This window comes from Artibeus jamaicensis, unplaced genomic scaffold, assembly GCF_021234435.1.
Source record: "Artibeus jamaicensis isolate MK-2021 breed Jamaican fruit bat unplaced genomic scaffold, CSHL_Jam_final scaffold_537, whole genome shotgun sequence".
Taxonomy (NCBI): Eukaryota; Metazoa; Chordata; class Mammalia; order Chiroptera; family Phyllostomidae; genus Artibeus; species Artibeus jamaicensis.
In genome coordinates, this window is record NW_026522047.1 from 36,678,781 (window position 1) to 36,694,398 (window position 15,618).

Genomic DNA, 15,618 nt, shown 5'->3' on the forward strand with positions numbered 1-15,618 from the left:
ACTGCTGGTGGCACACTCTCGCACACGCCCCTTGGTGAAGGAATAGCCCCTCTTTTATTATCAGTAGAACATGGCCTAGAACAGCATGTAGGACAGAAGGAAGAGCAGGAGCCAGAGTCTGGGGCTGCCTGGCTCTGGGGACTCCGGGGCCTGGGACGCCATTGGTTTCCGTGGGGAAGGAACTCTCATCATCAGAGTTTTGTAGGGCCTTCCCTCCACCTCAGTCACCTTCTTGATCCAGGGGCTATAGTTTTCTAACAAGGTGTAGACTCCTGGAATGTCCTTCTGTCCACAGCTCCTTCCCCAGCTGACGATGCCCACCTGGTACCACTTCTTGTCGGATTCTGTGGTACAGACGAGAGGCCCCCCACTGTCACCCTGTGGGCAGAGAACACAGTTCAGTGGCCAGTCCCATTCTACACTGTCCATTTGTCCATTAACTGTCATTAACAGAGGAGGACCTGCTGGCCCCCTACTCCAGGCTGCCAGAGGGTGTCGCTGCTGACCATCACCCGCCCCATCTCACACCCACGGGAGAAGGGCTGCTGCCAGGCTGGCTCCGGGAACCTCGGGCTGCAGGGCATGGGCGGTGGATGGCACGGACTGAAGAGGGGGGAGGAGGAGGAAGAGCCTGGTAAAAACAACTCTGTCTGCAGAGGGAGCTAGGAGATGAGTGAGTACGCAGAGGCTGAGAGAAGAGGGGGACTTGCTCTGTGGGCCTTAGCAAGACAGAAGCTCTGAAATCTAAAACAAAACAAGCAAAGCAAAACAAGACAAAACCAGACCCAGAAACAGAGACCACAGGGTTGGTTATCAGAAGAGGAGGGTGGGGAACGGGTGAAAAGGAGGAGGAAATATAGTCGGCCATGTTGTGATACATTTACACAGTGACAGATGGCTGCTAAAAGTAGTGGGTGATCACACTGTGAGGTTTAAAAATGTGGAGTTACTGCCCTGGCTGGTGTAGCTCAGTGGATTGAGGAGGAATCGTGGTTCGATTCCCAGTCAGGGCACATGCCTGGGTTGCAGGCCAGTTCCCAGCAAGGGACGCACAAGAGGCAATTATACATTGATATTTCCCTCCGCCTCGCCTTCCCTTCCCCTCTAAAGATGAATAAATAAATAAAAATGTTTTTAAAGTTTAAAAAATGTGGAGTTACTGTATTGTACACCTGAAACCGATATATTCAATATAAGACTGTACACCAACTATACTTAAATAAGAAAATAAACTTGAGAAAATTGTAAAGTGTTATATATAAAATCAATGATTTGTCTCAGTATATTTATTAACTAAAAGTATGGTAGTGGTGTATTAAACATTAGGCATGGCAGGGCAAAGGAAAAAAGGGCCAGAGAGAGAAGGAAATAAAACAGAGAAGTGTTGTCAAGGTTGTGGGTGTGCATCTGATGGGCTTCCAGAGGCATGAGGGGGAGGGTTCAGTTCTCTGGCCTGGGTTTATAGAGGGGAGGGGTAAGTGGGGTAAGTTTTCCTGTATGTGTGCCCCTCCAGGGTAGAATCGTGTGGGCCTGACTCACACAAATTATATAGAAAATATGGACCTACGTGTATGGCACACACACACGTAGGGCTTCCTTCTGTCCATCTGATACAAAGCGTCAGTCCCCGGATGCTTTGGGGGATCCAGGACTTGCTTGGGCTTCCACAGTAGCCAGGCCAGAGTTGGAACCAGGGCTTCCTGATGCCAAAGCACAAGTTCTCTCCACCTTGCCACTCAGGTCTCAGTAAAGTCATGGCGCGGCTGCAGTCACTCAAGCAGCCTGCCCTCAGTGGACAGATGGGCCTTGCCCTGGTCACACACATATGAGCAAAGATAGAAGTGGAGCAGAGAGGGGGAGGAATTAATTCTGTTGGGGAAAAGTTCCGTCAGCATAGGCTTCAAGGCATTTCATCTGAAGGATGAAGAGGAATTTGATAGTGTTTGTAGAACCATTTAGAGAAGAGTTTGACAGGCGGTAGAGAGGCTGGTTAAGAGAAGGTGAAATGATGAGGGTCTGAAAGTCGGGGTGGGGAGGGATGGATTGAAATCCATGCAACCTGATGACTGGTGACATGGGACATGGATGGTGGTCACTGGTTCCAAGGTCATGGAGTGTGGTTAGGAGAGATTAAAGTGCAGGGGAAGATAAAGAAATTGTATTCAAGTGGAGTTTGGGTTGAGAGTGGGACGAATACACCCCCAAAGAGAGGGTTAAACAGAGCAGAATGTACAGAGAGGTCAGAGCTCAAGGACACCCGGTCAGCTTGGGCCAAAGCCAAAATGCCCTTTTCCAATACAAAGCGCCGTCTCTACTCCTTGTCTGTTTTCCATAGGTGAGTGTTTTTCTTCGCAGTATTTCTGTCTCAAAGTCATAGGGCAAGAACCAGATCAACTCAGCTGGCTCCTTCCACAAATGAGGTTTTTTATCATTTCCTTCTATTTTAGGAAGGCATGATTGTTACACAATTTTTATTAATATGTTGCGTTGACTATGTCTTTACTTAACAAGGAGAGCACTGTCCTTGGGCAAACAATCTTTTATAAACCTTGATTTCCATGTCATTAAAATAGAGATACCAACTACTTCCCAAGATTGTCAGCAGGTGAAATTTTAAAAATCTATAAATAAATCACTGGGCACAGAGGAAATGCTATGTAGTAGGAGCTCCAGACGTGCACTAGCGTTACTGTTCCACTCTTACGTACTACAAACGTTACTTGTCCATGCAGGAAGCAGAGATTCCCTTCACGGACTGCCGAGGCCCAAGAGGAGCATCTGTAAATACATGTCTCTTTACGCACAAAGCCTTTATATTTTTTCTCTTTCTCTTAAAGAAAGCAAGGATTGTCCCAAAGGAGGAACTGGTCCCAGCCGGTAAGGACCCAATACTGATGAGACCCCATCCTAAGAAACGCTTTCTTCCAAGGACTAAGGCTGGTTAGAAACACACTGACCACAAGAGGCTCCCAAGTTCACTGCTGTGAGCTGCTCACACCGTGTGGTCACTCCTGGGTTTTGAGGGGGCGGGGCCTTGGATAGAAGCAAACCATCTGGCTTCCAGCCTGAGCCCACCCTTCCCTAGACCAAGGGGCAATCACTTAAATCCTAAGTCCCTGTTTTCTCATCTGTTTAAACAGGGAGGGCGAGACCTGCCTTGCAGCCAACCTTGCAGGACAGGGGAGAAAAGGAAATCACTGGGTATGGGCCACAGAGCTGTGACGTGATCACACTGCTTCAGATCCATTCGGACAGGGAAGGAAACGGTTGTTGATGAAAACAGCCATGTGTTCTCATCTGCAAAACAGAGTTTCGATGACCTACTTTTCTACATCCCTTTCCAGCTCTGTGATTCTAAAAGTCTAAGATTCTGTGGGGCGAGGTAAGACTTCATGTGAATGTCGTGAAGGGTGCACATGAGACAACACCGTGGCAAGTAGCCCGGGACAGTGACGCTACCCGTTGTGGCACTGTAATGAATGATGAACACGTGCCATTATACACGTGTGTGTCCATGTCGGTTCACCAGCGGCAACACAGGCAGCCTCGCTGGTGGCGATACTGATCGTGGCAGAGGCGGTGCCTGTGCGGGGGCAGGAGGTCCATGGGAAATCTCTGTACCTTCCTCTCAGTTTTGTGGTGAACCTAAAACTGCCCTTCTAAAAGAAGTAGTCAGGTCTAAATCCAACTCCACTTGACAGCGCCATCTCCAAACTGCCCAACAGCCCGGTCACAGCCGGCTCGTGGTCCCTGCTGTCCCTGCTGTCCCTGCCAGCCTCCCCCTCCTTCAGACCTCTCCCGGTGTCCCCTCCGCTGGGGCTGGCTGGCTTCCTTGGAAAGTTCCTGTTCTCGACAAACATTTGTTGAGCATTTTTTATGTGCCGAGCGCCGCACTAGGCCCCCGGAATTCACACATGGACAAGATATTTCTGGGAGGGCTGGGGGCAGGAAACAGCGCTGCCCCTCCGGGAGCTGCCCCACAGGGCTGCTAGTCCTTCACCAAAGCATCGCGTTACTCTGGGGGGTGGGAGTGTGTCTGATTTTATACTTCACTTGACTATGCCACTTAAAATGAATTATTTTTAAAATGGAAAGCTCCTTCTCATAGTATAACCTTAGGGGAGTACAAAGAAGAAAAAGTTGTGGGAAAAGTAAATTAAAAAAAATCCAACTGTTTTTCATTTCTGCATTTACTTTTAATTTGTATTTTAAGCATGGCATAATCTTCCTGCCATTATTTTGAACACAGTTGAATGCCATCATTATAAAATGATCATTTCCCTTAATTATGTGATTCGTGGTTTTTTAAAGTTTGCTAAATTTAAAAGTGTGGTTTTACTTTTAAGGGCAATTACTTTTAAACACTGGGAGACTTTCTGCTTGGTTCCTTTATTTTTAAGGGATGATAATATTGAATAACTTCAGAAAACTTCCCTTGATGGGCTCCCTGTCAGCTTATTGTTGACACTAGGAAGCTTTCTAAACAAAGAGCAAAGCTTTTCATTTCATGACTTAAAAAAAAAAGGCTTAAGCCTACAGCAGCTCATTTACTTACAGCACTCTTGGGTAATAGAGGATTAATTTTAGAAGCTTGCATTGAAGTACAGGGGAGATGAGACAAAAATCCGAGACTCCAGAGAGAAGCTCCAGCCGTCAAAGCAGAGGGTACAGAAAATGCCACCAAACACAGCACTTGATGACTTTAAATTCTGCCACCGTTGGTTTGGCCATTTGAACTTGGGATGGCGCTGACTCACAGAGGAAGGAGAGACGGGAGTGTGGGTGGGGCCTGCAGTAGGAGAGGTGGGAGTGTGGGTGGGACCTGCAGTAGGAGAGGTGGGAGTGTGGGTGGGGCCTGCAGTAGGAGAGGTGGGAGTGTGGGTGGGGCCTGCAGGAGGAGAGGTGGGAGTGTGGGTGGGACCTGCAGTAGGAGAGGTGGGAGTGTGGGTGGGGCCTGCAGTAGGTGAGGTGGGAGTGTGGGTGGGGCCTGCAGTAGGAGAGGTGGGAGTGTGGGTGGGGCCTGCAGGAGGCGAGGTGGGAGTGTGGGTGGGACCTGCAGTAGGAGAGGTGGGAGTGTGGGTGGGGCCTGCAGTAGGAGAGGTGGGAGTGTGGGTGGGGCCTGCAGGAGGAGAGGTGGGAGTGTGGGTGGGGCCTGCAGTAGGAGAGGTGGGAGTGTGGGTGGGGCCTGCAGTAGGAGAGGTGGGAGTGTGGGTGGGGCCTGCAGGAGGAGAGGTGGGAGTGTGGGTGGGGCCTGCAGTAGGAGAGGTGGGAGTGTGGGTGGGGCCTGCAGTAGGTGAGGTGGGAGTGTGGGTGGGGCCTGCAGTAGGAGAGACACCCAGGAGGACCTCGCCCACCGGCCTGTTGCCTCTCCACACCCATCTCCCAGCCTCTGGCTTCTGAGATATTGGAATGCTCCTGAGCACTCGTTGCCATTCAAGCCTCTGCGATTTCCCCCACACGCTGTCTGGAATGCTCTCCTTTAACCACACCATCTCTTCAGCGTCGGTCCTGTTTCTGTTGCTCTGTCGGGCCTCCGTCTCCTGCTCCAGGACAAACCGGTTGCTACCCGGGTCTGTGGCACATGGCTAGGACCTTCCCCGAGATCTTCCCTTAACGGCTGTGTTTGGGAAGCTTTGTCTTCTCTGGTTTTCACTTCGGATGTGATTGTAGATTCATATGCACTCGTAAGAAATGAGCAGAGAGAAAGAAGGAGCTACTACCCTTTGCAACAACATGGATGGAACTGGAAAGCATTATGCTGAGTGAAATAGGCCAGGTGTTGAAAGACAAATACCATATGATCTCACCTTTAACAGGAAGCTAAACAACAAAACAGAGAAGCAAGCAAAATAAAAACAAATACACTGAAATAGAGAACAGGGGGACAGCAACCAGAAGGGAGAGGGGAGAGAATTTAAGGGGAAAAATGGGAGGGATTTGGAGGAACAAATATGAAAGACACAAGGACAAGAACTAAGGGGGGTGGAAATGGGAGGGAGGTGGGGAGCACGTGGCGGGGGTGGGGCTGGGATGGGAGAAATAGACAAAAAACTGTACTTGAAAAATAACTAAATAAAAAATATGAAAAAAAAGAAATGATACAGAGAGACTCCATGTACCCTTTTCATGTTCCCCCCAAGGACAATATGTTGCAAACCTCTAGTACAAATAGCCCAACCAGCACAGAGACGCTGGTACAGTCGGATACGAGAGCACTTCCATCCCGGCAGGGATCCCTCCTGTTGCTCTTTCTGCACCAAATCCACGCCTCCCCAACCCCAGCCCTTCCTTAAAGCCCCAAGGCAACCACTGATCTGTCCTCCATTTCTGTAATTTTGTGTTTTCAAGAATGTTCCGTGAAGGGAATCATACACAATAAATGCTATGTAAAGGGGTGGGACCTCTGGGGCCTGGTTTATCTCACCCAGCAAAGTCTCTGGAGACCCATCCACGCTGTTGCGTCCATAGTTGTTCCTTTTCGTCGTTGAGTGGCATTGGGTGACGTGGATGTGCGGCCACGGTTTATTTAACCATCCATGTCTCAAAAACCGTGGTTCCAGTTTGGGGATATTGTGAATACAGTTGCTGCAAACACTCCTGTACAGGTTTTGGAATGAACACATGCCTTCACGTCTCGAAAATAAACGCCCGAGAGCAGCATTTGGTTACTATTTGGTTACTAGACACTTGTTATATGGCCAGAGCATGTCCAGTTGTTCAGAAACTGATACGCTGTTTTCCAGGGTGGTCAGGCTATTTCAAGGTCCCCTCAGCCGCGCGTCCAGTTTCTCAGCATTCTTGTTAGCATCTGGTGGTGTTATTATTATTACTATTACTATTATTAGTATTCCTATTATTTTATTTCAGCCATTCAGAGAGGCGTGTAGCGATGTTTCTTTGTGGTTTTACTTTGCATTTGCTCAACGGCCACCACATTGAAGATCTTTTCATGTTCTTATCTGCCATTGGTATATCCTCTTTCCTGCAATGTTGTGCGTGTCTTTCGCCCATTTTGTAATTGCATAGTTTTTCTACTGTTGAGTTTGGAAGTTCATTATATATTGTATCATTCCCCTGTGGATATTAATCTCACAATCTATAGCTTGTCTTTTCATCCTCTCAATAGGGTCACAGAGAAGAATTTTTGATTTTGATGAGGTCCAGTTTGTCAAGTTTTCCTTTTCAGAGTTGCGTTTGGGTGCCACTCTACATCCAAAAGATTTCCTATTTTTTTTTCTCTAAGAGTTCTTACAGTTTTGCATGATCCATTTTGAGTTAAGTTTTAATTGAACTTATTCTAGGAATTATGGTTCTCATTTTTTTTTCTTCAAAAAAAGGATTCTTTACTCAAATTTTCAGCTTTATTTTTCCTTATTTTGTGCCTCAATAAATTGAATCCATGTATGTTAGTGCAACTCTCTATTCCAGTTAAGACAGACACTGTCCTGAGTATTGCCTTGAGTATTAGTTTATGAGACTCTGGTTCTCATTGAAACCTTGTTTTGACGGGCCTCTTATGAAACTGGAGTGGGGACGGGGGTACCAACTCTGAACCATTGGGTTGGGGTGGACGTCCAGGCTGCCCACTGAGGCCAGTGGTGATGCCAAGGGGAGAGGCGGGAGGGCCCAGCGACACCTGAGTGCGGTGGAAGCCCGAGGTCCTCAGGGACACCGGGCAGGGCAGAGGGCGGCTCACCACTCTGAGAGGGCAGTCAAAGTCCTGCTCTCCACTCAGCCTGCCCAGACGGCACCGTGGCAGGCAACAAAAGGGGGAAGTCAGGGCTGCCCACTTGACCTTGGTGGGTGGGGTGCAGGGATGGGGGCTTCCCTGGTATTTTGCTGGAACAGGTTTATTGTCAGAAAGCTCCACCTGGCTAGGTTGCCCGCTCCTGGTCCAGAGAATGTGGCTCCTATTCTCATTTTGTTTGGGTTGTATTTTGCCTGCGCCCATGGGCGTTTCCGGGTTGCGGGTTTCTCTGGCATCTAGTCTGCTACATATAAGAGGCCAAAAGAAAACCCAGGGAACTCCGCATTCAGGTCATTCCTTATATATTAGGTGTCCAGGCAGTCCATCTTCCCTCCGCCTTCCAGAGCCTTTGTTTTTGTTTTACAATATAAGGTCCAGTGCTTTAGCTGTTCTTCGTGGGAGAGATTGTCAGAAATGTGTTTACTCCATCTTGTCCAGAACCAGAAGTCCCAATTCTTTTTTCTGCTTCGCAATGTTTGAATTGTCCAGAATGTGAGAAAAATCCACGGTTCCCGAGATGTCGATTCCATCTCTCCATTTGGCCCTCACGGCAGTCACCAGGCCGGGACTCCTTCTGAACCTTTGCTGGGAAAGCCCACTCCCTCTTCTCAGGGCCCCTCTCCATCCTCCTCTCCCTCCATGCCCCACCCCCGCCCAGGTCCCTCCAAGGCCCCCTCTCGTGGGCTGCCAGGGAACGCGACATTCGCTAACATTAAACAGGGGTAGATACTCTCCCTCCCACGACCCGGCCTTCCCATCACCCCACAGAACAGTGAACATCTGCATCGCAGTTTTACACCAGCCGCCAGGCCCACTGTCCATCAGGGAGCAGGACTGAGTGGACTCATCAGGGCGATCCCTCCCGAGGTGAAGAAGGCATCTTTGAACTTTAAAGATAAACTCCATCAATCATCTTTAGGTCCGGAGGGAGCTAATGGCTGAAGTTTTTCTATTTTTTTTCCTAGCATCAACCAAAAAATGGTTTTCTTTTCTGATGTTTATGACTGTGGTTCAATGAAACACTCATACATTATCTAAGACATCACAGCTGTTTACCCACCTGCCTGCCCAGGAGACTGTGGGCTCCCTCAGGTGAGAAACCCTGTCTCATTCATGGCTGAATCCCCTGGGCTTACTGTGCCCAACAAAGATCGCTGAATTAGTAAGTAAAAACGATCCTCTGGATGGATCTCAAACACTCCTTGGCTTTTTGTTTAAGAAGTCCCCATAGTGGGAAAAGTCTCGGAGCTCTACTTACCTAGTGTACCTGGGGAAGACCCCAAATACGGATGCAGGGTTGCTGTGTGTGGACTCCCAGCTCGCACTGATATCCTAAGGACCCGCAAGGGGCACCCCCCACTCCATGTTCCCGTTCTCACCGCCACGCCCTGTCTCCCACACATTTCCCAGACTCCTCATTTATTCCCGGTGGGGAGAGGATACCCTTGCACTGGCAGCCTGGGGGGCCGGGTGGGGGTGGGTGGGGGCCCACAGAGTGAGAGAGGAGAGATTCCCTAGTTACCTGGCAAGAATCATAGCTGGCATTCTCATATCTGGCACACAGCATGTTTTGGGTAAGTTTTGGAAACACCTTCGAACATTTCTCCCAATCCATGATGGTCATCGGCACCTTCATCAGGTCAGTGCCCATAGAGTTTCTGTCATCTGGCCCACGGAGAAAGCACATTGGAAGCGTCACTGGACAGCATTCTCCTTGCTCTCCACCCTCCGCACCCCCCGTCAATTATGCAATGACCACACCCTCACCACCCTGAACACCCCTGCATCCCACCCAGCTTCCTCAGTCCACACCCTAGGTTTTTCCAGAACGATTCCCTACCTACTTGAATTAGTTCTCTCATTCTAAATCTTACCCCTGCTTCTGAGAAGACATCTCGCTTGACTACAACCAGCCCTACAGGCTTAACCTCTTGGAACTGGCTATGGGTTCTTTCTCAGCATCATCCATCCTGCCTTTTCATCCTACCCGCCTATTTCCACCTTTTGGGGGGAGTACGGCCCTTCCCTCACACACCTGCAGGGAGAAAGCATTCACATCCTTCAGGAGAGGGGAGGTTGGCCGCGAGCCTTTCCAGGGGATTTGCCAAGGCTCTTTCCAGCCGGCTTCCAGGATTTCTCTCCCTCTCATTAACTGCGACCACAGACATTTCAAAATTCTTCTCCTTGTTGAGTATTTTTCATTTGAGAGGCCTCCTCCTCCACCACCTCCCACTTTCGAGTGGTGATGCCAGTTGCTCTCTAGCTACTGAACTCCTGAAATACTGGCCATCCTCCAGACCCCACCTCGCTGCCAAGCACCCCCGTGGACTAGAGTGTCTCCCAGGTCTGAGAGAGTGCCGGGCCGTTTCCACCCCCCTCCTACTTGCTCTTGGTTTTGTTGTGTTTTCTTAGGGACAGTCCAGGAAGGCTTTCATTATCCCTTTCTGCCCTGGTACTGTTCCTCCTATTTGGCTCAGTAACAATGTAGCAACAGGTAACAAGTGACAACAGATTCATTTTTAAGAGCTGCCGGGCAGCACTCCAGGGCCACCCATCTAGGCCAGGGCAGGCGTCTTGAACGCCTGCAGAAACCAGATGGGAATCATCAATGTGTGAATCAAGGGAGACGTGAAAGAATACAGAGCAGAGGGGCTCCTGGCAAACTGGAGGGTTTAAGTTTAATGAAACAGACAAACAAGGCTGCTGTGTGCTGGCTGAATATGACCACATATTGACTGCAAGGGCTGTAGGGCTGTAAGCCTGTAGGGCTGGCTGAAGTTGACCACGCTCAGGGGCTCACCGCTCCCGGGGCCTGTCTGAGACCTGGCCTCACAGCCTGGGGCTCCAGGGAGATGCCTCCCTGGCCCTCCAGTGAGTCTGAGATTGGGCCTCGGAGGCCCTGCAGGGTTTGCTCCAATGCAAGTCTTTTTCTTGCTGCGCTCCCAGCCCCCTCTCTCTTTCACCCTCCCGTCTCCTTTAAATTAAATGGCTCCTCCTCAGAGCCTGCCATGCTGCTCCTCCTCAGCAGCTCTCAGAAGATGCTGCGTGGTCACGTACCAGCTTTGGTCTGTCCCCATCCTGCCACCCAACATTCGCTCCACGTGGAGGGGCCAGGCGCCCTGGGCATGCAGATGGGTTCTTTCAGGCCACTGAACGTGATGTACGAGTTCAACAGCAGCAAGGCGATGTCATTGTTCATGCTCAACGTTTCAAAGTCCTTGTGGACAACTATGCTGGTGACCTCCTTTACTTCCAGGGACGGACTCTGTAAGTCGTTGGTTCCCAGCACAACATTCAGGTCTCTTGGTCTGGTAGCAGAGAACCAGGGAGGGGAAGGTGGGAGGGGAAGGAAAGCCACAAGGCACCCAAGTGTCGCTGTGCCCCCGAAACCTCCATCCCATAGGGTGCTAGGGGCTGTATGACGTGTTCTGCTGGGGCTGTTGCTAGGAAGATGGGAGGGTTTGAGGAAGGTAGAAAAGGAGGGCGACACTGCTGCCCAGCTCTGTCCCAGAGACGTGAAGGAGGCACCTCTGCCCACTGGTACAAAGGCGGGACTCAGCTTCGGCTGCCCTGAGGAGCCCCCAGAAAACCACTTGGCACCAATCAAACCAGCCCTCAGACAGGTCAGGTGTTATCACATCGATTTGCCTACCAGCAACTTAGAGACCCCAGAACAAAATTTAATCTGGACATGTCCCTGATGGAACAGAAAGAATCTTCAGTATTAATTCCAGAATTCCTTCCAAGCAGAGGGGCCAGGGACTGCCCAACAGCCATGGGGGCGGGTGCACCAAGCTTCCCTGGTTACTCCAGGGTGAAACTCTGCCCAGGTATTTGATTCACTCTGTAACGCCAGTCTTGCCGTGCACTTGAAACTTTCTCGAGGCGGTGCAGTGGGTGTAGCAGAAGGCACGAGGGCTGTTTCTGCCCTCCTGGGTGTGCACTTTAGGGGAGCCACCCGACCCTGCGGACCCCAGTCTCCTCTGCAAAGTGCGGTTGTGCATCCTCCCTGCCTCAGGGTATCAGTCCGGCTTTCAGGATTAGGAAAAATTTCCTCCTAGAAGGACTTGCCTATCCTAGGAGAGGTTAATGGACCAAGTCCTTTAGCTCCACAGGCCACTGCTGTTCCTGGAGAGGGCAGGGGGTGATCTCCGGGAAGCCGGAGATCGGCCCTGGGTGCCCACGAGGAGGGCACAGCAGAGTGCCAGCCTCAGGTTCACTGCCTGCTCATCCTCCGGGCCGCCATGTCCGACTGAGGACTGCCCAGCCCGAAGATTCCCCTTAGCAGTCAGGGCTGGCTGAGTGTGGGGGTGCTCCGGGGGCAGACGGTGTCAGAGGCAACAGAGGTGGGCTCTTGATACTTACTCCAGTTTCCCACTATGTACGCAGTGAGCAGCAGTGACAATCCACCACTCGTTGATGATGGCGCCGCCACAAAAGTGTTCATTTCCCGCCTGAATACTCACCAGCCACGGGAACTCACCCACCTTAGCCTCCTTCCCCTCTATGATTCTGGAGTACTGAGGTCCTGCCTCAAAAATGGGTCTTTCACCGCATTCTGGTGGAATGGAAGAGGAAGCAGGGAAACAACGGAACACTTACTCAGGGGCTTCGAAGTGGCTATCACTATGCCCATTCAAGACATAAAGAACCTGAGGCTGGCCCTGGGACGTGCCCCAGTGCACGACTAGGCCAACAGAGCCTGGGGCGTGGGTCAGAGGTCTGCTCTGTCCCCCTCCAACACTGTGATGTCAGGCAGGCCACTTCACCAAGCTTCCGTCTGCGGTCATCCGAGAGAAATCAAAGGACAGCACTTGTCCAACATCAACTATGATGGAGTGGTAGGCAGAGTAACACTCCCCAAAAGATACCCATTTCCTAATGGACTATGTCCTAATGGTTATCGCCTTATACAGAAAGGGGATTTTGGAGATGGAATTAAAGTGCTGGCGAGCTGACTTTAAATTGGCAGATTGCCCGGAACAATCTGAGTGGGCCCCGTGTAATCCTGAGGGTCCCTAACAGTCGTAGGGGAAGAAGAAGAGATGTGACTACAGGGGAAAAGCACAGACAGGTGCAATGTCACTGGCTTTGTAGATGAAAGAGGGACCCACAGCTGAGGAATATGGATGACCCCTAGAAGCTAGAAGCTGCAAGGCAAAGACTCTCCCCAGAGCCTTGGACAGGGCTGTGGTCCTGCTGACACCTTGGTCCTGCCCCGTGAGACCCAGGTTGGATTTGTATCCAGCAGAACTAACGGTGAGGTAAAATATTTGTGTTGATTAAGCTACCACATTTGTGGTAGTTGGTTATAGCAGCCGTAGGGAACCAGAACATGAGGGAAGCCACAGGGGTCCCCAGCAAGGGCCTGAACCTTCCGGAAGCCCTGAACTGTTCTAGAACATTCTTTCCCAGGCAGAGCAGCTCCATTTCCTAGGAGGCTGAGCGCAAAGGCCACAGCTGCCTGTGCAAAGACTAGAAAGCTGCCCTCTGGACAGACCTCCCCCCCCCACCAGCTCCCAGGGGAGGAGACTCTGTTAATGTGCTTTGAGCCAGCCCCCTAGTGGCCAATGAGTGAATTAATGAGCTCACTAACGGACTCTCTCCTTTGGTCCCTAATTCTCACCACTGACTGGGTGACAGGACACGAGCAGGGCCACTATCAAGCCCGGCTCCGCCTGGGAGAGCTGCTCTGGCCACTGTGGGAAGGGATGACCTACCGGGATATACACCCTGGGCTTGGGACACGAGCAGCAAAACTGACAACAGGAGCATGGCCTTGGCTTCGCTGTTGGCCTAGGAGGTGACAGAGGCCAGGGCTGAGGGGAGCGACACTGCTGAAGCCTGTCTTCTTATAGCCACGCTGCTGGCGATGTCACAATGGACTGTGTGTGCTCGGGAACTCAGGTCAGACAGGCTGCTCTCCTTGCTGTTTATTTCTAGTGGTTGCACAGAGGGACTCGTCCTTGAAGTCGTCCGGTCCACGATTCCCTTCCGCTGACCTGGGTGCAGCCTGCCCTTCACCAGGTCCTTGGTGGGCACCTTGCTTTTGGTCCCTGTTGCAAGAAACCTATTGTAGGGCTCCATCCAACGCCTCCCCTTTCACCGAGCCTGTCATGTCAGCGGTCCTCTGGGAACACGGGCCACGGGCCGAGCAAGGAGCTAAGGGAGCCGCTCCGGGGCCTGTCCCAGCACTGCCGCCCACAGTGGTGCGGCTGCCTTGGACCTGCCTGGGGCTGCCACCGCCATGGACTTCACAGGCTGGGTTCCGAGGTTCCTGCTTCCTTTGTGCCCAGCCCAGCAGGTGACAATCCCTGCTCCCACCGTTTTCTGGGAGCCTTTGACCATTTCTAAAGATGCAAAGATCAGACTCACAGATGTAAATGCTCGGCCCAGGGCTTCCCCTTACATCAGTGGGTTTGGTTGGCGGTCTTGGATTTGGACCTTCCAGTGTACCTCGCACTTCCAGGGCCCTGACTCCGCAGACCTCAGGACATCCGCAGGAAGGCCCTCCCAGCCACAGGCAGGCCCAGAGGTGGGAATTGAGTCACACGCTCCTTCCAGTTCCCAAAGGGCCTGCAGTCATGTCCAGGTCTGCAGTCACTCCTTCCCCGTATACCCCCCAGCCTCGCTCTCTGGGGTTCCTCACCGGCAGAAAAGGCGTAACAACGTTCACGAATGAAGTTATGAAACTCAGAACAAGACCACGTGACTCAGGCGTGGCTACGCCGAGGGTGCAGCCCCGGCCGCCTTCTCCTCACCACATCCCCTCCCTGCAGCCCGGTGTCCGGTAAAAGGGGGGGGCACCTGTTGCGTGGCCGTGGACAGTGCCAACCGTGCCTGTTGTGAGTAATACCCCCACGTGCCTTCTCAAACAGAATATCCCAGCCTGACAAAGGCCAAGCCTCTCTTTAATGGCATGGGGGTACAAGTCCCAAAGCAGGCCAGGTCACCTGGCCTGGTCCCGTCCCGGGACCAGGAAGCTCAGGGCTTCCCCTCTGTGCTTCCTTAGGACTCAGTGCTCTCCCTCCCTGGCCCTGCGACTCATATCATCCCCAGCTCAATGCCTGCAGCTTCTCCTTTACACACGTTCTGTTGGTTCTGGGGGTGTGGAGGGGAGAAGAAGCCTGGGCCCAGGTCTGGTTGGGAGGATGGAGGATGACAGCTCATCTCACCCGTCAGGATGTAGGGACAGGCACGGCCACTCTAAATTGCTGCTCGTATTCTGGGAAAGCATCTGGACAAAATCACAGCCCACCTCTAGGAAGATCCATTTCCTGCTGGGTCTGTATCTCTCCTGTTAACATGACTTGGGCCCTGTTGATTGTGAAATACTCATTCACAGCCCAGCATTTCCTTGCCAAGGTTCCTCACAATAACAATGGACTGTACCATGCCTGAACCCATGTGGAAGGGTGGATGGTTGGGGACGAAGCCACCATGCCCAGCCACAACTCCAGAGGGCGCCATTCCTGTAGATCACAATGGGAATGGCTCCCCCTGGAATTGGGCAGACATGGGGGCCTGGGTGTGGAGAGAAGCTCTATAAGGAAGCTGTAGAAATGCAAAAAAAAAAGGAGGCACGCAATAACATGGGTTGCCCAGGACTGCTGCCTGGCTGGTGGTCCAGAGACCCCCATGGTGGCATTATTATGGTGACTTTAGTTACCACCATCTGGCCAGGAATTCCATAAGTTTGGTGTCAGACTAGGAAGCTTGCTCAGTGCAGATGAAGATTGCCAAATGTAGCAAATAAATATACAGGATGTCCAGCTGCATGTGAACTTCAGATCAAGAACACATTTTTAGTATATGTATGCCCCGTGCAACATTTGGGATACGCAGTAGATCTGCCTACTCGTCCTGTATAG

General features: G+C 51.4%; 1 protein-coding gene across 1 annotated transcript; it reads right to left on the reverse strand.

Moving 5' to 3' along the window:
- Window positions 1-60: 60 nt before the first annotated feature.
- Window positions 61-15,217, reverse strand: PRSS55 (serine protease 55). Its single transcript, XM_053658457.1, is given in 6 exon segments — window positions 61-378; window positions 9,270-9,412; window positions 10,805-11,055; window positions 12,113-12,305; window positions 13,468-13,543; window positions 15,140-15,217. Coding segments are annotated over 6 exon segments (1,059 nt in total).
- Window positions 15,218-15,618: the final 401 nt, after the last annotated feature.